This window comes from Nycticebus coucang, chromosome 2 (genome assembly GCF_027406575.1).
Source record: "Nycticebus coucang isolate mNycCou1 chromosome 2, mNycCou1.pri, whole genome shotgun sequence".
Classification (NCBI taxonomy): Eukaryota; Metazoa; Chordata; class Mammalia; order Primates; family Lorisidae; genus Nycticebus; species Nycticebus coucang.
Genome location: NC_069781.1, coordinates 32,604,878 through 32,630,948, shown reverse-complemented (window position 1 = coordinate 32,630,948; position 26,071 = coordinate 32,604,878). Strand labels below are relative to the sequence as shown.

The 26,071-nt window shown below is 39.3% G+C and overlaps 1 protein-coding gene across 3 annotated transcripts in view; it reads left to right on the top strand.

Moving 5' to 3' along the window:
- The window catches only part of SLC44A1 (solute carrier family 44 member 1), a 198,290-nt gene that overhangs the window by 61,914 nt on the left and 110,305 nt on the right, over positions 1–26,071 (top strand). For all 3 annotated transcript variants that reach the window (XM_053567035.1, XM_053567025.1, XM_053567019.1), the window contains exon 3: positions 4,888–5,030. In XM_053567035.1, the coding sequence (XP_053423010.1) occupies positions 4,888–5,030 (143 nt within the window). The remainder of the gene's footprint in view (positions 1–4,887; positions 5,031–26,071) is intronic.

Sequence of the window (26,071 nt, the reverse complement as noted above, 5' to 3'; positions counted from 1 at the left end):
ATCAGTTTTTCCTTAGAACTGTAAAATTTTGAAAGAGGAAGGGCTTTAGAGATTAATTAAAGGGATTTGTTCTGGGAATTTTGGATCCACTCAAGGGGCTGCACTTGGGGATCTGGAGGGCTGCATGTGGCTTTGAAGCTGCAGATTCCCACTTCTGAATGACTGGTAAGGATGTTGAAGCTCAGGGAATTCAAAGTTACTTACTCAGGATCTTAAGGAGTGTTTGTGGCAAAGCCTGGATTATTCCCAGTGTTCCTTGTCTGTGTTTTTTCATTGCTTCAGTCTCCATGAAACAACCTTTTGATTTTGCTCTCTCATGTCCCATTATTTTCTTCTCTTTGGAAGAACTTTAGTTTTCCTAGGGTAAACTTTCCTAATGTAGGACTTACATTTTTCAAGAGTTTAGTTTATATATTTGTATATACTCAGTTAGTGAATTGATATTTCTTAGGTTTCCAGTCATTCTTATTTTCTTTTCTCTTTCCTCCTTAAAGCAATGTATCTTGGTAAACTTTTTTTAAAAACCTAGAAATCTAGAAGATTGGCAAAAGCTTTAATTTTTTTATTTAGTTTATTTGCATAAACTATAAGTTCTGCATCAGGCCTTCCAACTCTATTCTATGTGCTGAGTCCTAATAGCCTTTCTTGTCTTGGGGTTCTCAGAAAGGGAGGAACAGAAGCCAAATGTTCCTCCAAGATTTTACAAGTCAGTTATGTGGAAATTGACGCCAAGTACTGATTGGCATGTGGGATGTAAAGAGGTAAAGGAGGAGCTGGCATCTGAGAAAAAGAGAGTCAGCATACTCCCATTAATCCCTAGGAGAAGACTATAACCCCCTTCCCCCATACGTGTTTTTGTTAACCATTTTTTCCCTTCAAATCTAAGACCTTCTGCTTTGCTCAGTTGCTTATTAGCAAAGACTCCAGATGTAAAATTCAGACTTGTGAAATAAAGGTATGTCTTATTTTTTGAGAAAAACCAAGCAAGAGCTCTTACTTAAGTAGAACTAGACCTTGTGATATGAAGGGAATATGAGTCCAATTCATTAACTAGCAAATTGTCTTTCTTCCACTTAGGCAGTTGGTACTTATTAGTTGCCAGATCTTTGCCTGTGACCATCTTTGTATGTCTTTACCTGACTTGAATCACCCTCTGTTTGTGAGATTTATCTGTTCCTCCCCTCTTCAAAATAGCAGTGTTTAAAGCATTTCCATAGCTCAGTCGGTTTAAGATTTTAGCCATGATTCTCTTCCTTGCTAATCATCTTTCTCTCTAGTGATTGCTTCCTACTATATGCTTATAAAAGCTTTCCTTATCCCCCTTATCATTTACTCCATTAATATGATTTCCTTGTGTGGAAGGCCTTTTCCCTTCCCTGTCCATGGAGCCATTAAATTATTAAGTGTATTCTATAAAGTTTCTCGCACCCTATCTAATTTCATGTACCACAGTTTTTTCATTTGTGAAACTATCTTGCTTCCCACACTTGGATTTTAGAATTTTTATTTTTAAAGAGATTGTATTTTTAATTACATTTGGCCTAGTTCTCCATTGTCAGTGCTCGTACTGCATGGGAAGTCCCTAGGATAATATGCATGGTTTCTTCCCATCTTATTAGCTCACTGTTCTTCCTTTCCCCCCTTGCAGCTTCTCACTTTCTCTATCTCATGCTTCTAGAAGCTACTAAAGAGTTTAAATGGCCTATGTGAAAATATGTCTGTGTCCCACTTTAGCAAATATATATATAACATTTATAATTTATACCCTGCCTACATCCCAGAGGGATATGAGGTAGCTTATGATAAAGAATAAAAACCCCATGTCCAACAGTTCTGTTAAAAATAGTTAGAAAGAAGCCAGGCACCGTGGCTCATGCCTGTATTCGTAGCACTCTGAGAGGCCGAGGTGGGTGGATTGCTTTAGCTTAGGAGTTTGAGACCAGCCTGAGCAAGAGCAAGACCCTGTCGCTACTAAAAATGAAAAACTAATAAAAAAAAAAAAATTGGACATTGTGGAGGACGCCTGTATTCTCAGCTACTTGGAAGGCTGAGAGGCAGGAGGATCACTTGAGCCGAAGATTTTGAGCTGTGATGCCAGGGTGACAGACTGAGACTCTGTCTCCAAAAAAAAAAAAAAGCCATGTGTTGTGGCAGGCACCTGTAGTCCCAGCTACTTGGGAGGCTGAGGCAAGAGAATCTCTTGAGCACAATAGTTTGAGGTTGCCATAAGCTGTGACGCCAGGGCATTCTTTTTTTTTTTTTTTTTTGACGCCAGGGCATTCTACTGAGGGCAACAAAGTGAGACTCTGTCTCAAAAAAAAAAAAAAAAAAAATTAGAAACCATTTAAAGGAATCTGTAACACAATGTACTTATCAAATGTAAGAAGAAAATTCCTATAAAAAGTGAAAGAAGAACATAACCTTTTAATTATGCAGTGGCTTTGCTATTGTAGATTAGTAGTAGTAAAAGAAGACTATAATTATGGTCGGAAAATGTTTTTGTGTAATAACAAAATTACTAACATTATTTCTTACTTTTTCTCCCGAGAAATTTTTGTTCTAAAATAGAGAGCTGAAGGGGTTTGTCTTAGTCTCCCATTGCTCTTGTTAACCTCTTTAGTCACACTTTCCCAAATTTACTACCAACAGCTACCATTCATTGATCACCTGTCACATACCAGACATTCGGTGAGGGATTGGATAAGGGTTACCTCATTTAGTTCTCACCATGAGGCTGTGAGATGGACAGTATTACTCTGCGTTAGTCTACGAAGGTAATTGGATCAGAGTCACTCAGGTGTTCAATAGTAGGGTGAGGGTGTGAATCCAGGTCTTTCTGCATACTAAGTCTATTCCCCCTCTATTACTCTTTGGTTCTTCTTGTTAAAGAAGTGTATTGGAAAAGGTAGCCATTAAACATCCCAATACTTACCTCCTTTCCCAATTTTTGCTCAGTGCATGGTTTTCTAATTTGAGATTCAAGGATATGCTTAGAATGGTATGCTAATTTGCACAAGTGTATGTAAGTAGAAGATTGTTTTTTTTTCTCCTGTCTTCATATTGGGTCATGAGGTGGGCTTGATTGCCCTATAGTATCCTTGGAGGAGTAAGAAGAAAAAAAGGTGCTAGGGTGAATGTGAATGAGCAGGTACCCACACAAGCTGTTCCTAATCCGAGCAGTTGGTGGCCAGGGTGAGGTGGAAGGGCATTGCCATTTATGGAGTAGTACACTTTGCATGTCTTATCTCATGTAATTCTCACAACAGCCTCTGTGGTAAATGATTTTAGCTCCAGTTTATAGATGGGTGAATTGAGGCATAGAGAATTAGGCATTTGTCCACGGTCACACAATTAGGCAACAGAGTCATCAGCATTCCATTGACCAACACAGGTTTGTCGGACCCTGAAGTTCACCTTCTTTCTTTTTATGGTACATTCTCATTTGTAGTAACAATGATGTTTCGTGAGCTCCTACTGTGTGCCAGGTGGGTTTCTTCCCACTTTACTAGATTATGTCACTTGATCCCTACAACAGCCTGATGAGCCACATACTCATTATTTCCATTTTACAGGTGACTAAATTGAGGCAGAAAGTTGAAGTAACTGGTCCAGAATCAGAGAGCTAGAGAGTAGCAAGTCAGGGATAGTCTCTACTCCAAGTCTCCTTTCTTACAAAGTGTAGTTTCAATAATACATTTCTGCTGACTAGAGCTACAGTCTCCACTCTGCCCTCTCGCTGGCCTTACCTGTACAATAAAAGTAAAGGGGTTATTTAGAAAAGAATTTCTTTGCTTTTTTTAGGTAAGTAAATTGAAGGGGAGGAAATACTTTTCTATGAGGAATTGTGTATAAAGATACTATTTCTCTCTGTAGACCTGAGATCTAGCAGGGCTGTTTCGATAAGTGCTACTTAGGATACTTGGCTGTCATGAATTAAATAGTAATAATCTCTGCCTTCTTAGCCATTTTACTAAAGATAAGAAAAACTCAACCACTTAATGACCAGATTGCAAGAATATCTCTTAACCTCAATCACTTGAGACTCACCTTACTTCCCCTTCTCACACCTTGTAGCCTGCTGTCTAATTTGGGCTTGTATTGTTTTGTTTTGAGGAGTGGGTGTGTGACTTAGCGAGCATGATGCGATTCTGAAGCATCTGCCATTTGCCTTTGGTTGTGATGAAGCATATTCCCATGAAATGAAGTGACCTTTACAGTACACAAAGCCAGGGCCTTACTCCGCTTGGGTCTCCAATATTAAGAGCATGGCAGCGCTTCATGATGTAATTCTTTGGCTTGCATACAGCTTTATTGCAGGAAGGAAACAAAAGTGTTGCGTGTACTGAAATGATAATGATTCAAAACCCACATACCTTTTGTTCTTTGAATTTTTTTCTTTCATCCTTTGATTCTGTTTATTTAACAGAACCCCCTTTTGAGACTAAAGGATTAAGAAAAGCTGGGTTTGACTCTATCTTTGATGTTTTGGGTAACTTATTTAACCTCTCCGGGTCTCAGTTTCCTCCTCATAAAGATTAGAGATAATGTACGATAAGCAACTAGTTCACAGCCTGGCACAGAGCAGATGTTCAGTATTGAGAAGGTGCCATTATTATTATTATTGATATTATAAAATGCAAAGATGATCTTATGATGTAAAAGCTTGGGTCTTGTTTTGTTATGGTAGTAAATAGTGTTTCCCTGAGGAATGCTTTGTGTTGCTTACTTGCAATCCAAGGGAAACAGTGGAATAGTGTTTGCAGTGAGGAAAGATAGCTCTTTGTTCCCTTCAACAGACAAAAGATGCTTATTATCGTATCAACTAGTGACTGTTGCTATTGAGATGGTTTATTTGTTTTTGTTTTTTTTTTTCTCTTTCTTTCCTAGGGATTTATTTGTGGCTTTTCAATAGCAACAGGTGCAGCAGCAAGACTAGTATCAGGATATGACAGCTATGGAAATATTTGTGGGCAGAAAAATGCAAAGTTGGAAGGAATACCGAACAGTGGCATGGACCATACCCACCGGAAGTGAGTAAACTCGCTGAATGAAGCACACTGAAAATTTTAAGCAGACCACAAGAGAAAATCCTGCTTTTCTTATTGCTTTAAAGATACATCTTACTGAATATTATTTTTACATGATTTCTAATAGTGTTTTTATTCAAACTGTGTACCCTAATGATTCCTGGTTTGGGTATAGTAGAAATACATTCTTTAGGAAACAAAATTAGTTGCCATGTTAAAATGGACTTCCTTGAGATTTTAATGAGTAAACACTTCACTGGAGAGGCTTAAATTGGCCTTTAAGTTGTACACTAAGTTTTAACCCAGAAAATAACATAATTTTTTCCCAGCCATTATACTTAATTATACTTAAAGGGAGACAACTGATAAAAACAGTTTGCAATGCATCATTTACAAGTATTCATCAATTTCCAGTTTTGTAAAAGGTACATTCTCCTTGTCAGACTTTGCTTTGGGTTCTCAATATTCATCTTTTGGATTTCATGAAATTTCTTTTCTTTCCTTTTTTTTTTTTTTTTAGTTGCTTCCTTCCCCCCCCTCAAAAGTGCTATTATTTTGTTTTTAATGTCAATGGGGAAATATATTTTATCTAGCCTACTTTATGTATGATGCCAATATATTTATTCAAATTGTATATTTATGCTCCATCGAACTTTATTAGACATTTCAAGTGCTGAACTAGGTCTTAAGAATTAATAAGACTAATTTTGAAGGAACAGGTTCATCAATCCAGTTAATGCAACTTATAGGAAAGAGCTAAGCAGATAACGTTTTTTAGGTTAATGTTCTTTTAGAATGCACTTTCTGGGAAGAGACACGTAAAAACTATGTTTATTATTATATAAATCTGTTGGCTAAATCTGGATCCCTGCTGGGTAGTATATGATTAATTTGATGATTTCAAAACATCTAAGTAGTCATTTCTCAGAGTTATTCCTTACGTTAATAAAAACGAGATAGTGTAGTTCAAGAAAATAAACGTTTAAATGACAACGATGAATATTTGTGTAGCGTGCTGGTCTGTAAGCAAATCATACTATCTTGAGGTGGCTGTAACAGAGGCTTAGAGGAGTTAAAGTAACTTTCCCAGTGTCCCGTAACTGGAGGGCAGTAGAAAATCCAGTGTGGAGTTTTTCTCTTGATAACGCACCTGCAGCCCTTGAGAGAAATGAAAATTGGATTTATAGCAATTTGGAGAATTGTCTTACTTATTCTACTTTATAATTGCCTCAAGAAATTAATACACATTTTAGGCTGAATGTTATTTTTGTACCAAGACTACCCAGGTCTTTTTGTTTGTTTACTTTTTTTAATTTTTAATTTTCTTTATAATTTTTTGAGGTTGGATCTTGCTTTGTCTCCCAGGTTAGAGTGCTGTGGCATCAGCCTAGCTCACAGCAACCTCGAGCTCCTGGGCTCAAACAATCTTCCTGCTCAAGCCTCCCGAGTGACAGGGACTACAGGTGCCCGCTGCCCTGGCCAGCTAATTTTTCTGTTTTTTGTAAAGATCAGATCTCACCATGTTGCTTAGGCTGGTCTTGAACTCCTGACCTCAAGTGATCCTCCACATCAGCTACCCAAAGTGCTGAGATTACAGGCATGAGCCACTGTGCCTGGCCTTGTTTACTTTTTATTTTGAAATAATTTTAGACTCATGAGTAGTTGTGAAAATAGCACAGAGAGTTCCACATTTTTTTAAGGTACCATCTACACTGTAAGATACGGTTTAACTCTGTAATGCTGTTGAATGTACCAAATATACAGTATTACCATTTAGGTAATTGAAGAGATAAGAGCAAAAGGGCTCTCCTCCCTCAGGTGCACCGCTCACATGGAGTGAGAATCATTTTTATGGCTCCTTCTCATAACTTGCTAATGATTCCAAACATATTCTCACCATAAAGTTTGTGTAAATACCACTTTTCCCGCTTATCCTTGTGGTTCATCTGGTCGGTAGAGATTTCAAATCCTTGAATTAGCCTATGTACATTTTGCGTCTTGCAAAGAGAGACTGCTTATTACTCTGAAAAAGTGTTTGCTGTGCCCTGAATGCTTAGCATAGCTGAGAGCAATTCATGTATGGGGAAAATAGTTTCCCAAGTATTATTATTCCTTAACTCATGTATATATGTTTAAAATTTGGTTTTCATCTCTACTTTGATCTTTTCGACAGTATGACCTTTTTAGTGCTAACCCATTTAAATATTTCTGCTTATTTTCTTTTTTAATGAATGGTACATTTTTCTTCCTATCTTTCCCAGGTAAGTCTATAATATTTGGATTGAAAGAGATGGGAAGGCAGCAGTCTTTGTGTTTATCTTTAGTCCATCCTCTTCTTTCTCCTGCTAAATGCATTGGTTTCTTTGTATTGATTTAATCATTTCCTCATATTTCTTTGGCTTCATTATGAACACCAGGCCCTTCCATTAGGTCCGTTTGTCACTATTATCTCAGCTGGACTTTTGTTACTTTCTCCTATCCTCAGATGCTAGTACAGCACCTAGTACTTACTAGGACCTTTATAAACAGTGTTGAGAAAGTCAACAAATGAGTTCTCTAAAATCTTACAAACAATGAATTCTTTCTTACCTTCATGAGTATTGTTTCATTTGCCAGAAAAACGAAAATTCCTCCCATTCTTCATGTGGCTAAATTTTTCATCCTTCAGTTCAAAGTGTCACTTCCCAGAGAGGTCTTGCTGGTTCTCACAATTTAAATCCAATATTTAAAGGTACTCTCATTGCATCCTGTAATATTGTAATTATGCGTTTTTTTATGATTTTTTTTTTTTTTTTTTTTTTTTTGTAGAGACAGAATCTCACTTTATGGCCCTCGGTAGAGTGCCGTGGCATCACACAGCTCACAGCAACCTCCAACTCCTGGGCTTAAGCGATTCTCTTGCCTCAGCCTCCCGAGTAGCTGGGTTATGATTTGTTAAATGTGTGTCTCTCTTAGTTGTGACAAGAGAAAAGATGTGATCTATTTTACTACTATATTCTCAGGGCCTCGCTCACTGCCTAGAACATAGTAGACACTCAGTTAAATACTTGCTGAATGGATAAATACATTTACTTCCTCAGAAGGAAATGTTCTAAGAGTCAATTACTGACTGTGAGTATTTGAATATTTTTAAATTATTAATACATATTGCTCTGTGGCTTTTCATAAAGACTATCCCATTTATATTCCAGCAGTGTCTGAGATTGCTTTATCTTTGCTAGTATTATTAGTTCTTATTCTTTACCAATTTGTTAAACCAGAAAATATTATTTTATAGCTTTAATTTGCATGTCTTTGATTATAAATGAGTGTGAACATCCTCCCCCATGTTGATCAGCCCCTCATGGAAGGCTGTTGTGCTAGCAGATCTATTCTTGGTCTTCGTATCTCTAATCTGCTCCATCCTTTATTCCGTGATAGGATTAAGTTCTTTCAGATAGGGTTTTTATATTGACATTTCCCTGCTCAAGAGACTTTTACGTGTGGGTTGGCTGTAGTACCAAAGAGGAGCCTCCTCCAGGTCCTCAGGCCTCACTGTGTAGACCCATTTTACCCACTCAGTCTTCTCTCCTTGTTTCCAGTGTTACAGTTAGTGCCACTATTACAGTTCATGATATTCATCCTTATTTCCTCTCTGCCAATCTGAATTCTTGAAGCACTTACAATGAGTCTCACAGCTAACCTCCTTATGAAATATTCCAAAACTAACCCCTAGTGCAGTGGTTCTCAACCTTCCTAATGCTGCAGTGTATTTTCATTGTTAAAAAGGGGTCACGACCCACAAGTTGAGAGCTGCTGCCCTAGCGAGTTTTCCTTTACTTTGGTTGCCTGAACTTTCCTATCTTGTGCTTGTTATTCTGCTGCCTTTGCTTTGCTCTCTAATCTTATTGTGTGTTTCTCATCTGTCTGTATTAATTATCGGTTGCTAGGAAACAACGTACCGTAAATATGACACTTGGTGATAAGTTTCTGTAGGTCAGGAACCTGGACATGGCTTGTCTGTAGGTCTTCAGCTGTAGAGTCTGTCTCAGCTTGAAGTTGCCAGTCTGGGGTGTGGTTTCATCTGAGGCTTGACAGGGGTGGGTTCACTTTCTAAGCCCTTGTGTTTGTGGGCAGCAAACAGTTCCTCGAGGATTATTTGGCTGAGGTCTTAGTTCCCTATTAGCTGCCACCAGAGGCCACCTTAGTGCAGCTACACAGACCACTGCATATGGCAACTTACTCCATCTGAACCAACAAGGGAGAACACAGCATGATGGAAGTTACAACCTTATGTCATGTAATCACAGAAGTGATAGCCATCACCTTTGCCATATTCTGTTGGCCAGAAGCAAGTTGCAAATCCTACCTACACTCAAGGAGAAGGGATACCCCAAAGGGTATTAACCATAATAAGGGCTTATTTAATTGCAATAATCAAGGAAGGAAGAAAGTCAGGAGAGAGATGAAAGGGGGAAGAACTTTGATCTGTTTTAACCAGAATATTTAAGATGCCAAGATGACTATAAGAATTTTATTAGTAGTAAGGAAAAGGCACTATTTTATTTCCTTATCATTCTAATTGTAATGTGTTACTTTTTCTCCAAGTAATATTTTTGTCCTGATACTACAGGGTGGCCATAACATTCGTGTGCAATTTAAAATAGTCGACTAGTTTAAATTGCACATGAATGTTATGGCTACCCTGTATATTAAGGATGCATAGCAAAATGGCAGACAGTATTTCATGAGCTACAGGAAAGACCCAATTTCAAATGGCTTATGTTCCCAAGGTTGATTTTTAAGTTGATTGCTTGAGGTGTTTAAAGCTTTTCTGCATAGAAACAATGCTATAAATAAGTTTCTGAGGCTAGTTAAACTCAGGAAAGTTCATTCATCTTAGAACCATGAAGTGCCAGAGATAAAATGGATCTTTAGATTCTATCTAATGCTTCTTAAAGCACCCCATCAAATATTTGTGAATGCCAACTGAAGCCTAGGAAGGAGAATGACTTGTTTTGTAGCTGAGCTACTGTAGTGAAAATACTTTGGAATGTGAGTATGGCTTGTAGCCTGTTTTTTGGCGGTGGGAAGTGAGGTGGTGGTATATATTTTGAACTCTGATTGGCAATTCCAAAAACATACCTCTCCTGCCACATTTTAGATTGTCTACAATTTTCAGATCTATAGTATGTAAGTAGCTTTGGAGTATATGTTATCAATTTTTAGATAGAAAATTATTATTATTCTCAGAGAGGAAGCCACCTATCTTCTGTATTGATTGGGACAGAGCATGGATGCTTCTATTTATTTAATTCTAAGATACTTCAATTAGCAGATGTGTGGATTGTGCTGAGACACAGGGTTAGCTTTGTTGGCCTGTGGGGAGAGGATTGGGGAAGGGGTGGGGATGTTGTGTGTCTACCATAGACATACCCATGTACTGAGTGCCCGAGACAGGAGAGAATGTGGCAGGGTGGAAATAGCTCCTACTAAGCATAGGCCATTGTAAAGCTTGGTGAGGGTAAGTAGGAAACGCTTTTAACATCAGCATTATATCATTATTAGAACTTTTCACATCAGCATTATATCATTATTAGAATTCTGTTCTCCATTCTACAAACAATCCTAACACAGAACTTAATGTCCACTTTCTTTGTGACTCTGAGAAGTTTTCTTAGTATATGTCACCTATGAATATTGAATTTTCTATAGAGAGTCTAAAAATATCTTTTTGCATAGATATAATTTTCTTTATCGTTTTGCCTTTCCTCTAATGAAGCCATTTAAAGCCCCAATCACTGATAAAGGCTCCATGACCCTAACATACCTCTCAAATTTCAGATAATCTGTGTTAATAGGTTGTAAAGGATCTAGAGGGCTGAGGAAGATAATGGCATCTATATGAGTCAAATCTGTAGGAGGTTGCATTTTATTTGAGCTCTTTTTCACATTCCTGCATAACCTTGAATGGGGCACCTAATGAAACAGAATCAAAATGTGATTTTAGTTCATTTTCTTCTCATTCCTCAGAGCCCACAGCTTGGAATGTTTGTGCTGAAAGGGCCCTTGAGATCACTAAGCCCATACGGTATTTTTTTTGTTTTTTTTTTAAGCCCCTACGTTTTACAGGTGAAGAAACTGGGTCCGGGAAACACAAGTGACTTGATGGGGACAGCCGTAGACCAGCCCTCAACTCTGCACACTCAGTCACACGCTCTTTGCTCTATCCGTTGTCTCTGGGGAGCTTGTCACCGATGCCAGTTTCCCACCTTTGTCATTTTAGGGGTTTCTCCCTCCCAACATTTAAACATGAAAGAAACTTTAGAACATAGAAGGGGGAGGTTGTATAAATGAATAGAAGTTATAACTGAAGATGCTTTGAAAGGAACCAAAGCGCTTGTACCATCTGTGAAAAGGCTTTGAATAATTTGAAGGCAATCTTGTCTTTACTTTTTCTTTAAGATAAAAAATATGAATTGTGATGGCAAACTGCATGATTCTTATTTCATATTTGAATATTTTTACCATTTGTATGTTTTAAATATGTGCTAAAGAATTCTTAGCTTCCAACGGATAATATTACCTTTTTAATAAGGTAATTGGTCTATTTAATAGATATTAGTCTTAGACTTTTGTAATCTCTGCATGGCTATAGAATAGGACTTCAGTGGCTATTTTACTTCTTTGAAGCGTAGGGTTCTATCGGTTTAGTGTCTCTGGCTCAGCCTATCCCATGATTGCTAATTAGCTTATTAATTTATGAAAAGGATTAGTTAGGTGGTTGTACCAATATGAAGAATATGTTAACTCTTTAAACAATTGCTAGCCTAGACTGTGCCACTTTACCATCTATTTTAGGAAGAACATTTTTCTTTAATTTGTCAGTGTGTAAAGAACTCGAGAAATATAAATTAAAAGTGCTAAAATGTGCTAGGTGCCTGTAGCTCAGCGGCTAGGGCGCCGGCCACATACACTGGCGCTGTTGGGTTTGAACTCAGCCCAGGACTGCCGAACAACAATGACAACTACAACAACAACAAAAACAAAAATAGCCAGGTGTTGTGACGGGCGCCTGTAGTCCCAGCTACTTGGGGGGTTGAGGCAAGAGAATCACTTAAGCCCAAGAGTTTGAGGTTGCTGTGAGCTGTGATGCTACAGCATTCTACCAAGGGTGACATAGTGAGACTCTGTCTCAAAAAAAAAAAAAAAAGTGCTTAAATACAGTTGACCCTTCAATAATGTGGGTTTGAACTGCAGGGTTCACTTACTTGCAGCATTTCCTTGCCTCTGCCGGCTCTGAGACAGAAAGACTCACCCTTCACCTTCCTCCTCCTCAGCTTATTCAACATGAAGATTTTGATGATGATCCATTTCCACTTAGTGAATAGTAAATGTAAATTCTTTACAATTCTTAAAAAACATTTCTTTGCTCTAGCTTGCTTTATTGTGGTTCATGTCTGTGGTCTTAGCTACTCAGGAGGCAGAAGGATCACTTGAACCCTGGAGTTCGAGGTTGCCGTGAGGTATGATCATGCCAGTGTACTCCAGCCTGGGTGACGGAGCGAGACTCTTTCTCTAAAAAAGAGAAAGATAGTAAAGTAAAAGAATACATTACATAATACATACAACATATAAAATATGTGTTGTTACTTGTGTTATCATTAAGACTTTTGGTCAACAGTAGACGTTAGAACTTAAGTTTTGGGGGCGGTGCCTTTGGCTCAGGTAGTAGGACACCAGCCCCATAATACTAAGGGTGGCAGGTTAGAACCCGGCCCCGGCCAAACTACAACAAAAAAATAGCTGGGCGTTGTGGTGGGTACCTGTAGTCCCAACTACTCAGGAGGCTGAGGCAAGAGAATCACCTAAGCCCAAGAGCTGGAGGTTGCCGTAAGCTGTGACACCATGGCACTCTACTGAGGGCAACAAAGTGAGACTCTGTCTCTAAAAAAAAAAAAAAGAAGAAGAAGAAGAAGTTAAGTTTTGGGGGAGTCAGAAACTTAATGTGGATTTTTCAACTGTATACCCCTAACCCTCTCCCTGTTGAGTTCTTCATGTTTATGAGTCTAGGACTTCTCTTCCTCCTGAAGATTTAAATCCAATTTCTGTTTACTGAATGACCAACTATCCTTCCCCATTCTTGAGAATTCTGTTTATTATTTTATTTGGCCCTCAGCAAACATTTATTAAAAATTAACTATATGATAGAGACTTCTATTAGGATTAATAAAGTAGGAAACAATTTAAATGGTCAAAAAAAAGGTAGTTCGTTTACATTTATTTATTAATTCGTGAACTGTATTTCTTAGCCATCTTCTTAGGGTTAAACACTTGAGGTCATACTCTTGAGCACAAAATAGGCATACTTTTTTTTTTTTTTTTTTTTGTAGAGACAGAGTCTCACTTTATCACCCTCGGGAGAGTGCCATGGCGTCACACAGCTCACAGCAACCTCCAACTCCTGGGCTTAAGCGATTCTCTTGCCTCAGCCTCCCGAGTAGCTGGGACTACAGGCGCCTGCCACAACGCCCGGCTATTTTTTGGTTGCAGTTCAGCCGGGGCTGGGTTTGAACCCGCCACCCTCGGTATATGGGGCCGGTGCCCTACCGACTGAGCCACAGGCGCCGCCCAGGCATACTTTTTTTATCTCATGGAAGTTACAATCTCATGGAGAAAACAGAACTTAATGAAATCATTATATAGTCACAGATTTTTTTTTTTTTTGAGACAGAGTTTCACTATGTCACCCTTGGTAGAGTGCTGTACCGTCACAGCTCACAGCAACCTCCAACTCTTAGGCTTAAGCGATTTTCTTGCCTTAGCCTCCCAAGTAGCTAGGACTACAGGTGCCCACCACAATGCCCTGGTTTTTTTTTGTTGTTGTTGTTGCAGTTGTCATTGTTGCCTTAGGTGGCCCAGGCTGGGTTCTAACCTGCTAGCCTTGGTATATGTGGCCGACGCCCTACCCACTGAGCTACGGGCGCCACCTATAGTCACAAAGTGTTACAGCTATAGTGTTATGGAGAGACAGGTATAAGGCTAGAGAGAGGTCATGATGAGAGGACCTGGCCCAGTTTGCGGCACTGTGCAGCCAGTAAAAACGATGCTATAGAAGTATGTCCCTTCGTATGGAATATGTGTATGACATTATTAAGGGGGAATAAGTTAGGCCAGGCACAGTGGCTCAAGCCTGTAATCCTAGCACTCTGGGAGGCCGAGGAGGGTGCATTACCTGAGCAAGAGTGAGACCTCATCTCTAAAAAATAGCAGGGTTTTGTGGCAGATGCCTGTAGTCCCAGCTGCTTGGGAGGCTAAGGCAAGAGGATCACTTGAGACTAAGAGTTTGAGGTTGTTGTGAGCTATGATGCCACAGCATTCTACTGAGGGTGACAAAGTGAGACTCTATCTCAGAAAAAAAAAAAAAAACAGAGGAATAAATTATGGAGCAGTATATATTGTATGATTTTATTTATATATTGTAAAAAGTACATGTATGCAGAAATTTGATAATGACATGAAAATGTTAGTGTGATTAACTGTTGAATTGTGGTTTTTATTTTCTTATCTCTTTTATTCTAAGTTTTCTAGAATCAATATATATATTATTTTGGTAATGAAAATCATTTTAAAGAAAGACATTCATAGTCCTTGTCCTTGAAGAGCTTGCGTTCTTGTGAGGAAGATAAAACACACAGGTAAATTATGACAGTGGAATGTGGACCAACCTGTAAAAGTGCTGTCTATGGAAAGCTGATGACTCTAGTTTCCTGGGTTCCCAACAGCAGGCAACTTTATGGTAGTGTTTTCTGTTGTTGCTGTAACAAATTATCAGAAACTATGTGGCTTAAAACAATGAGGTTCTGTAAATAAGAAGTCTGCACAGCATGGCTGAGCTGGTTCTCTGCTCCAGGTTTCTCAAGACCAAAATCAGAAGTATTGGCAGGGCTGCAGTCTTTTCTTGAAGCTCTATCTAGGGAATGGATCCTCTTCCAGCCTCATTCCGGGTGTTGACAGAATTCAGTTCCAGATGGCTGTGGGACTGAGGTCCTGTTTCCTTGCTGGCGGTAGCTTCGCAGCTTCTAGGCAGCCTATATATTCTAGGTCTCATGACTCCTTTTCTTCCAACATTGGGTCAAATCCTTCTCATTCTTTAATGTCTCTAACCGCCCCTTCTTTGGGACAGCATCTTGGCTTCAGGTTGTACATCTGGATTGAAGACTCTACAAACCAATGACTAAGGGCTCAGAGACAGGGTAATTTTAGGAACAGTGTTGGCTGAGTCTATAGGGCAAAATTCTTGAAGGTCAGGCTAAGACTGGGGGAAAACTGGCACACACAGCAAGGAACTTTTGATGTTGTCTGTGCAGTTATGGAACTTCAGAAAAGGAAAGATAGTACGTTGATTCCTTGTGCTCTCTCCACCTGTTACTGAGGTGTTCTTTAGAGCAGCCCTCTTAGAGCACCTGCTTATTTCCACACTTAAGGAAAAGTTTGAACAAATGGAGACGATTTTGGCTTTTCTTTGAGGGAAAGCACTCCCCTCTCTTTCTCCTACCAAATATTCTCTGATTCCAATACCTCTCCTAGTTTAGCCTAACAGGAAAAAGAACAGCCACATGGGTACCTCAAATGAACTTGTATTTGTGGACTTATTTACCCATAAATTTATAAGCATTTGGAAACGGCAACATTTATAATTCTCCAAACGGGAAGTTATTGTATTATTTATATAATTTTTTCTAAACTTTCATTTTCTGTCATGGAGAATATTAAAAGTTGTGAGAATGATAGCTAAGTTTCCAGAAGGTGAATTCCTGAAGGTATCTTTGGGAAAGTACTTATTGTCATATTTTGTGACCATGCTGTTTTTTTTAATCTTTTATTTATTTATTTTTTGAGACAAGAGTCTCACTATGTCACCCTTGGTAGAGTGCTATGGCGTCATAGCTCACAGCAACCTCAAACTCTTGGGCTTAAGCGATTCTCTTGCCTCAGCCTTCCCAGTAGCTGGGACTACAGGCTCCTGCCACAATGCCTGGCTATTTTTTTGTTGTGGTTGTCATTATTTAGCAGTCCTGGGTGCGGTTTGAACCCACTTGCCTCGGTGTATATGGCTGGCGCCCTAGCCACTGACCCACGGGCACTGAGTCTACCATGCTGTTCTTTAGCCTGAATTTTGTAACTCTTAACAAAAGTAGTATCTGTATTGCTAGTGTAATTCTGCTTCTAGGATAATACTTGCTGTGGATAATACTGCTAGCAATTTCAAAGAGATCAAGCTACATAGCTTAGAAAATGCAGGAGTTGAAAGTCAAAATGTTTTGCATTTCTAAATAGGGAAGTAAAAAGCCACTTAGCAGAACTAGATGGCATGTATGCAGCTGGACAAGCATGGGGGTGATTGTTTTTTCTCTGCGTTGTTTGACTAGGTATGTACACTTGCCATATCTAGGTTCAATAGCTGATAACACATGATTTAACCCAGAGTCTCACTACATGGGTTGATTCCAAGCTAACTGGGCACCTGTAAAGATTGTAAAAAGCCTTTGTCATTGGACATGAGCTGACGGATAGTGACCTTCGTATTATACTTTCAGTAATTATTAACACCCTCAACTATATAGCTTTTCCAGTCATTGCTTTGCCACCTATTTATGTTTATCCAAGTGTGAGAGTTGAGAACAACCGAGAAGTTAGAGGGCACACAGTCCACGGAAAACCACCCGTCCTTCTGACCCCCGTTGCAAGTTCAGTAATTTGTCAGAAAGACTCATAGAACTCACTGACAGCTATTATCCTCCTGATTATGGCTTATTGCTGGGAAAGGATACAGATTAAAATCAGCCAGCAAAAGGAGGGCATAAGGCAGAGCTTCCATTATTCTTGCCCACAGAGAGTGAAGGAACATAGACTCAGAGTACTTTTACTTTCCTGGCTGTGTGAAAATGCACAGAAGGTGTGAGCAACCAGGGAAGTTCATCTGAGCCTCATTGTTCAGAATTTTTATTGAAACTCCATTATGTGGCCGACTCAGTCTTCAGTCTCTAGCCCGTCATCAAACTGATAGCGTGTGATCTAAAACTCCCAATCTACAGAATGCTGTTGATCTTTCTAGAGAGCTCAGCCTTTATCCTAAGTTCTGACTGGTGTGGCCCGTCCCTATCCTAAATCACTGTAAGACTATCCGCCCATGATCCAAGACCTCCAGGTAAACAAAGACACTCCTATAAGACTCAGAATTTAACTCCCGCAAGTCCAGGGCAAGGTCCAGTTCTCTTTCTGAGTAAGGTTAAATTCATAACTACTCACTGGAACTCTTTTAGATTAAGTTGGATTTTGTAAAGTCCAGGTTGAAAAAGAATTTTAAAATGTTTTATTTTTGTAATTTTATTGGGGGTATACTTACATAAAATAAAATTTACCTATTGCAACTATAGTTTGAATTTTGGTAACTATATGCAGTCATATACCCTCTACCACAATCCACACTTGCATCACGCCCCCCCCACCCAGGAAATTACCTTGTGCCCCTTTGTAGTCAGTCTTGCCCCTATCCTTGTCCCAGGCAGCCACTAATCTGCTTTTTGTCAGTATAGTTTTGCTTTTTCTAGACTGTCAAATACATAGAATCATACAGTATGTGGTGTTTTGTCTGCCTTTTTTTTTTTTTGAGACAGAGCCTCAAGCTGTCGCCCTGGGTAGAGTGCCATGGTGTCACAGCAACCTTCAACTCTTGGGCTTAAGCAATTCTCTTGCCTCAGCCTCCCAAGTAGCTGGGACTATAGGCGCCCGCCACAATGCCTGGCTATTTTTTGGTTGTAGTTGTCATTGCTGTTTGGCAGGCCCGGGCTGGATTCGAACCTACCAGCTCTGGTGTATGTGGCTGGTGCCTTAGCTGCTTGAGCTACAGGCGCCGAGCCATGCCTTTTTTTTTTTTAACATAGCATAATAATGTTATAAAGATTCATCTAGTAAATATATCTAGAATTTGTTCCTCTTAAATTCTGGAGTATGCCATTGTGTGGATATACCACATTTTGTTTTGTCTGTTCATCAGGGGGGGTTTTTTGTGTTTTTTTTTTTATATTTGGGTTATTTTATGTGTAATTTTTTTAATATTGCAAATAATACTGCTTTGAAAATCTATATATATGATCATTTGTGGACACTTATTTCATTACTTTTAGTTAGATATCTGGGATTGGGATTGCTGAATAATATGGTAAGGGTATGTTTAACTATGCAAGAAACTGTCAACCTGTTTTCCAATGTGGTTGCACCATTTTGCATTTCCAATAAGTAAGTAGGAGGTTTATGGTTGTCCTACCTCTCCAGTAACATTTCATATTATCAATCTTCTCATTTTAGCTATCCTAGTAGATGTGTAGTGGTATCTTATTGTGGCTTTAATTTCTTTTCTTTTCTTTGAGACAGAGCCTCAAGCTGTCACCCTGGGTAGAGTGCTGTGGCATCACAGCTCACAGCAACCTCCAACTCCCCCTGGGCTCAAGCGATTCTCTTGCCTCAGCCTCCCAAGTAGCTGGGACTACAGGCACCCACCACAGCGCCTGGCCATTTTTTGTTTGCAGCTGTCATTGTTGTTTGGCAGACCTGGGCTGGATGCAAACCCGCCAACTCTGGTGTATGTGGCTGGCACCTTAGCCGCTTGAGCCACAGGTGCCGAGCCTGTGGTTTTAATTTCTAATGAGCATCCTTTTAAGTGCTGGTTGACCATTCGTCTATCTTGTGAAGTAGTCCTGTCTTTTTAAACATTTTTAACAAATTAGTTTATGTTAATGAGATATGTGAGTTCTTTATATAATCTGGACGTAAGACCTTTGCTGGGTCTGTGATTTACAAATATCTTTTCTTACCCATAGTCTGCCTTTTTGTTTCCTTAATGGCATCTTTTGATGAGCAAAAGTTCTTAATTTTCATTATGTCTAATTTGTCTATGCTTTTATGTTCCAAGAAATCATTCCCTTACCCCAAGGTCACAAGATTTTTTTTTTCTATCCTAGAAGTCTTTTATTTAGCTCTTATGTTTATGTCTATGCTTCATTTTCAATTTAATTTCTGTATATGGTGTGATGAAAAGGTCAAGGTTTATCTTCTTTCCTCTACACAACAATATAGTTATCATCCCCATTGAATTACCTTGGCGCCTTTGTTGCAAATCCATTTTAAGTTTGAGGGCATGAAAGGAGGCTAAGGAGTTCCTAGTAGTAGTGACTAGCAACATGACGGAAAAAAGAAAGAGTTTACCTGAAATTAAACAAATAAGGATAACGCCTTTTCTATAGCATTGTTTAAAATAATTAGTTGCAACAAATCATATAAAAAAGAGAAATGGAAAATGCACCAGTTTTTAGAAGGAAAAACAATACTATTTGCCAATGACTAGGGGTTATAATGTGTGGAGTATTTAGGAAATCCAACAAAAATATATCTTGAAATGAGGTGTTTAAATTCTGGGTTATAAAGCGTGCATAACTAAATTCAGTCTTTTTTTAGCAGTATATAGAAAATATAATGAAAAAGATAATACTTTTATTGAAAAACAAAATCTAACAAGATTCATATAGAACCCAATCCGGAGAACTGTAGTACTTTAATTTTAGAAAGAAAAGTACACAAATAATTAGAGAAATACAGTCTAGCCCTGGTTGAGTTGTCTTAATAAAGATGCAGTACTAACAAAGTTATTTTATAGATTTAATACAGTACCAGTTAAGATCTCAATAGGATGTTGAATTGAACTTGATTGATAGCATAAATCACAGGGTAAAGGCAGGGATTTGGGGAGGGGGACGTATTAAGAATTATTCTCATGCATAAAATGAGAGGATTAAAATTAGGTGCCTATCTTGTAAGACAATGAAATGAGGGTGAAGATGTGGAGATACACAGTGGAAGTAGGGAAGAGAGATCAAACCAGGCATCCAGGCTAAGCGCAGTTGCTGAAGTTAAACACCAAATTAGCTGTGAACCTTCTTGCTTTGAAGGCAGAAATGGACACGCATAGATTTCACTAGAGGTTGCAAATCCAAAAGACTCTAGGCAGACACTATAAAACACTCAAGTGAACTAGGACTAAGACAACAGAGAATGTTGACACTTTGAAATGTGCCCCATGCAAAGGAGATAGCTGATACGCAGGCTGAGTTTTGCCAGGTGGGTAGATGAGCCCAGTGATGCTAATTTTTAAAGAGAAGCCAGAAACCTGTGGGTGGGAAGAAGAGTGGCAGGCTGCACACGAGACCTGTCAGTGTGAGTTTTACATGTTGGCAGTTAGTGCACTGGCCAAACAAAACACGGGAGGGCGGGGAGACTCACTGTCGGAGTGGACTGTCTCTCTGTAGTTGTCATTGTCTGTTTAACAAATTGTGTAGCTTAGACGAGAACAAAAGGAGCTGCCATTCAGGACCAAACCCCCTTCTAAAATACATTAACAAAACTACCTGAATGTAGATTAATGACAGTGATGGAAACAAAATAGAAATAGCAGAAATAACCTGATAGTGGCTTAATAGATGAGAAGCCAAGTGAAATAAAAACTGTGAAAGCAATCACTGTGTAACAAAAACACTGGGTTGAATGATAATATGAAGAAAGCTACATTTAGGTCTATTTTAATCCCAATACCATGGAAAATAAATTTCAGATGAATTAAGTATTTTAAAATAAATACTTGGTTGTAGGGAGGAGGTAATTGAAAGAAATTAAGTAGTACTAAGGAAACAAAAGCCGTACAATGAGAATAGTATTTGTGGTTTTTCTAAAATAGGTAATATTTTTCATGTAATTCAGGATATGTCTGTGAGGGTAGGTCCAGTAGACAGATGACCAGAAGATAGTTGACACAGCTGAAAACAACAACACTAATGTTTGGCCTGAAGATCTTCCTTTGTAAAATGAAAATAATAGTAGAACCTACTGCCTAGGAATGACGATAATAAATGACATAGCATGGTGCCTGGTACCATGTGCATTAACTGCTATTTCTTATAATCATCTTCCGAAACAAGCTTCAAAGTTACTTATCAAAGCTTCGTCCCTTTGTAACTTAGATGGGGGAAAACACAGCTATTTTAACCAACTTTACATTTATGTAGATTACAAAGCACTTTCCCGTATTCTGTCTCACTGATTCTCTAACCTTGGGAACTGTTCTTTTTTTTCCTTAGTGGAGGCTTTCAGCACTCACTCTTCCATACACACTGCTTGGTCTTTCTCGTCATCCTTAATCGCTCCTATAAATTTTTCTATGCCTATAAAATCAATAAACTAATTCAAGAGTTCCCCACTCTGAACACAGGCATCTCTTCTTCCATATTGAGTGTTCTTTTTTGCCTACTCCAGTCTTTCTTCCACCTCCTTTGCCTCTCCTATATTTTCTCTTGAGTATTCTTTTCCCCATACTTTCATCCTTGTTTTTTCTTGTAATACAATTTTTTTTCATATTTTTGATAGGCAAAAGATTTGAACAGATATATCTCCAGAGCAGATATATGAATGGCTAATAGGCACAGCTTAACATCATTAGCCATCAAGGAAATGCAAATCAAAAACAAAATCAGTTAACACTTCACATCTACTAGAATGGTTATAATAAAAAAAAAAAAAACAAGTTTTTGGCCAGGATGTGGAGAAATTAGAGCCCTCATGCATTGCTACCCTGTTTCCCCGAAAATAAGACATCCTCCGAAAATAAGACCTACTTACAGGGAAGATAAGACGTCTCCTGAAAATAAGACCTAGCGCATCTTTGGGAGCACATTTTAAAATAAGACACTGTCTTATTTTCAGGGAAACAGGGTAGTAGGAATGTAAAATGGTTCAGCCACTGTGGTAAATAGTCTGGTAGTTTTTAGAGATAGGGTCTCACTATGTCACCCAGCCTGGAGTACAGTGGCATTATCATAGCTCACTGCAATTTCAAACTTTCTAGGCTCAAGCCATCCTCCTGACTTAGCCTCCCTCCCAAGTAGCTAGGACTACAGATATGCACTACTCTTAAAATATTAACATGACGTTACCATATGACCCACTCCCTGGTGTCTGCTTAAGAGAAATAAAAACATATTTCCACACAAAGAGTGGGCACATGAATGCTTATAGCAACATTATTCATAACAGCCAATCAACCAAAATGTACATCTACTGATGACTGGCTAAACAAAATGTGGTATATCCATATAATGGAATATTTTTCAGCCATAAAGGGGAACGAAGCACATGCTATGGCATGGATGAACCTTAAATGCATTATATGTGGTTGGACAATTAGGTTTGCAAACTCATCCTAGAAAAAGTGCTACATACCTCATTACTGAGTATCCCTACTGTCACCTTTGAAGTATTTCCCTTGACCATCTGGTGACCATAGGGTTATTGAACAATGAGGTATGTAGCACTTTTTCCAGGACAAGTTCGCGAACTTAATTGTTAGACCCCATATTTCAACAGCTCTGATGGTCATTCCAGAAAGAATTTCAGAATTGCTTTGAAGGGTGGACCAGGTGCTGGTGTTGGTACGTAGCTTCCCAAGGGGTGGGGATTACTAGAAGGTGACCATAGTGATAGTCAGCAATGGGGTATGTAGCACTTTCTCTAGGACAAGTTCGTGAACTTAATTGTCGGACTTCGTATTAAATAAAAGAAGCCTGCCACAAGAAATACATATTGCATGATTCTGTTTACATGAAATGTCCAGAATAGGCAAATATATAGAGACAGAAAATAGAATGATTAGTGGTTAGTGTGGGTTGAGAGGTGGGGACACAAAAGGATAGTATGTTAGTCCACTTTCTATTGCCTATAGCAGGATACCTAGAACTGGGTAATTTATAAAGAAAAGGGATTTATTTCTTATAGTTATAGAGGCTGAGAACTTCAAGGTCAAGGATCTCCCTCTGGTAAGAGCTCTCTGGCTGGTGCTCTGTGCAGAGACCCAAGGCAACTTGGTGTTACATGGCCGGGGTGGGTTGAGCAGGCTAACATGCTACCTCGGGGCTCTCTTCCTCTTAGAAAGCCACCAGTTCACCTCCCAGGATAATCCATTAGTTCATTAGCTCATTAATCTACTAAGCCATTTAACCATTGATCTGTTCATGAGGGCTCCCGCATGATTCAGTCATCTCTTAAACACCCCACCTCTCAATGCTGCCACACTGGGGATCAAATGTCAACATGAGTTTTGGACAGGGCAAATATTCAAACCACAGCAGATGGGGAGTGACTGCTAATGAATATGAGGTTTTGTTTTGTGGGTTACAAAGATGTTCTAAAATTAGGTTGTAGTAACGGATGAATTCGTGTAAATGGAATCATGAACAACTCAGTCAAATACACTTAAAAGCATTGAATTGCAAAGTTTACACAAGTGAATTTTATGGTATATTAATTATATCTCCTTAAAGCTATCAACCTGAAAAAGGAAATGAAATCTCTGGTCATCAGCACGGTTACTTATCCATATGAATGCTGGAACAAGGTGGTTTTAGACTATACCCTCTGACTATATAGTATTGACAATGAATTTGGATTTAGGGATGTTCTAGTTAACTGGACTAGGTAGAAACTTTTTTTTTTTTTTTTTGGTAACTCTTGTGAAATATTTTGATTCACTTTCTTGCCACAGTTTGGTAGAAGGAACACGGTTTGCTCTCAATGACTCTTGGTTTGCATTCTGGCAATTATTTTTCCTTGTGGATAAGGAGGAAGCAGATTTTGTAGCTAAACAGAAACTTTCCTTCCCATGCTTTCCCACTTCCAATGTTAGTAGCTCCCTTGGCTCTTCTTTTCATCTTACTTTTAAGTCTCAATCCCTTTAAGCCATTAACAGTTCATTCAAAACTATAAACTATGAAGCGTGTCTTCAGAAAAATATACAGAAGCGTGTAAACAAAAAGATACAAATCCACTTGAATTTTTGCACCAAATTTTGCTTATTATTTTAAGAGAGCCACAGATTTCACAATTCCACACACTGACTGGTGATTTCGTGCACTCAAAGGAATAAGTTACCACTTATGTGTTAATAATCCCCAAATCTGGCGGCGCCTGTGGCTCAAAGGAGTGGGGTACTGGCCCCATATGCCAGAGGTGGTGTGTTCAAACCCCGCCCGGCCAAAAATTAAAAAAAAATAATAATAATCCCCAAATTGCTGTCTCCTGATTAGATTTCACTGTTAGACCCTACAGCCAACTGTCTGGGCCCCCTTAAACACTCCACAGGCACCTCAGACTCGATTTATCTGAAGTTGGAACATCATCCTCTTTCTCCTTAAAACTACTGCTCCCCCACGGTGTCCTGTCTTACTGAATGGAACAGGAGTCCAAACCAGAATGCCCTAGCCACCTCTGTCTAAATCAGACCCATCATACTTCATTTTTTCCTTTCTCTCCACACATAGTCAAGTTTTCTTCATAGTGCCGAAGTACTTTTCAGATCTTTCTTTCTTTCCTGTCCCTTCTCTAGTCCAAGTCATCATTTCTAGATAGAAATCAAGTAGCCTCCAGTCTTTTTACTTTCTCTCTTGTTCACCTCTAATTCATTCTCCACATAGTAGTTGGTGAACTCCCAATAGTTCCCAGTGTCCTTACGATGAACTCCACGCTTTGTAACATCACCGAGGCCCTGCATTCTCCTGCTCCAGCTTGCCTATCCAGTCATCTGTCTCTTTCATCACAGTCCATGATGACCATCCTGACCTTTGTCATTTCTCTTCCACCTTTATGCCTTTGTGTACCCAGACCCCTCCCTGCCCTCACCCCCTTTCCTCCACACCTACTCAGTTCCTACTCATTGTTCATGTGTCCCTTCCTCTGCATACTGCACACCTTTCCTGGTTTCACACTCATGGGATCCGTTTGACACCTCCTCTGTTATCCTCTTTTCCCTGCTTATCACTTAAACCCTGGTCGTAATTCTCTCCCTACCCTCTGGATTGGGAACACTGAGAAGGGAGGTCCTTATTTGTGTGGTCTTATTCATCACTGTATTCCTAGTACTTATTCTGTCCTGTACTTGGCAGAGTAGGTGTTTAATACATTTCTTTTCTCTCTGAACTATCTTCCCTACCTTCCCTTCACTTTGGCTGCACTAAGCAAAAAATCTTACACAATCGCCATCTGTTTATTAATTCAGTAAGCGGTTATGGAGCTCCTTCCTTGTTCCAGGCATTATTTTTAGGCACTAAGGACATTAAGTGATGAATTATACACTTAAATATTGCTGCCCTCTTGGAGCTGATATTCTACTGGTAGAAGCAGATAATAAGCAGATAAGTAAGTAAAATATGCAGGGTGTGGGCAGGTGTAAAAGCAGGAAATGAAGGCTCATCGAAGTGGAGCCTCAGCTTGGTAGACCCGGTGCCCAGGGAAAGTTTCACTGAGAATGTGGCTTTGGAGTGAAGACTTGGAAGGGGAGCTAGCTCTGTTGCCATCTAGAGAAAGAACCTTCCAGGCAGAGAGGCAGTGCCAAGGCCCAGACTGCTTGAGGAAAAGAAAGGAGACCAGTGGGAGGAAACCTGGAGGGGTGAGGTCAGAGAGGCAAACCTCCCCATATTGCTGTCTTAATCTGATCCTGGGCTTCCTCTACACTTTTCTTTTCAGTTCCCAATGCTGCGAATTACCAGAAAAGACTATGAGTTATCTAAAAGTTATCTGCAAATTGAGGGAGACAGGAGAGCTGAAGACTGTTGTGCTGCAAGTTTGGGGGCCTCTTTAGGGGTTGGTGAGGTGCGACCTTAGGTTTTATTTTTAATAAGTGGTGCCTTTTCCCCAGGAGATTGTTGCTTCTTCCTCATTAGAATTGGGGGACAGTGGGCTAAGTGGCACACCTGTGTCATCAACCGCATGTGTCGGCTTTCCCACGGCTCACCTGCAGTTCTTTCCTTCTGGTCCTTGTCCCTGTCCCTGCAGCATCGGGGCTGTTGTGAACGTGGCACGGTTCTTTCAGCTTCTAGCTAGAGCAACAATTTCGAAGACAAATCACTGCTCTCGACTTGCCTCTCTCCCTCTCTCTCCTTAGCTCTGTTCCAGAAAGTTGGGAGCCA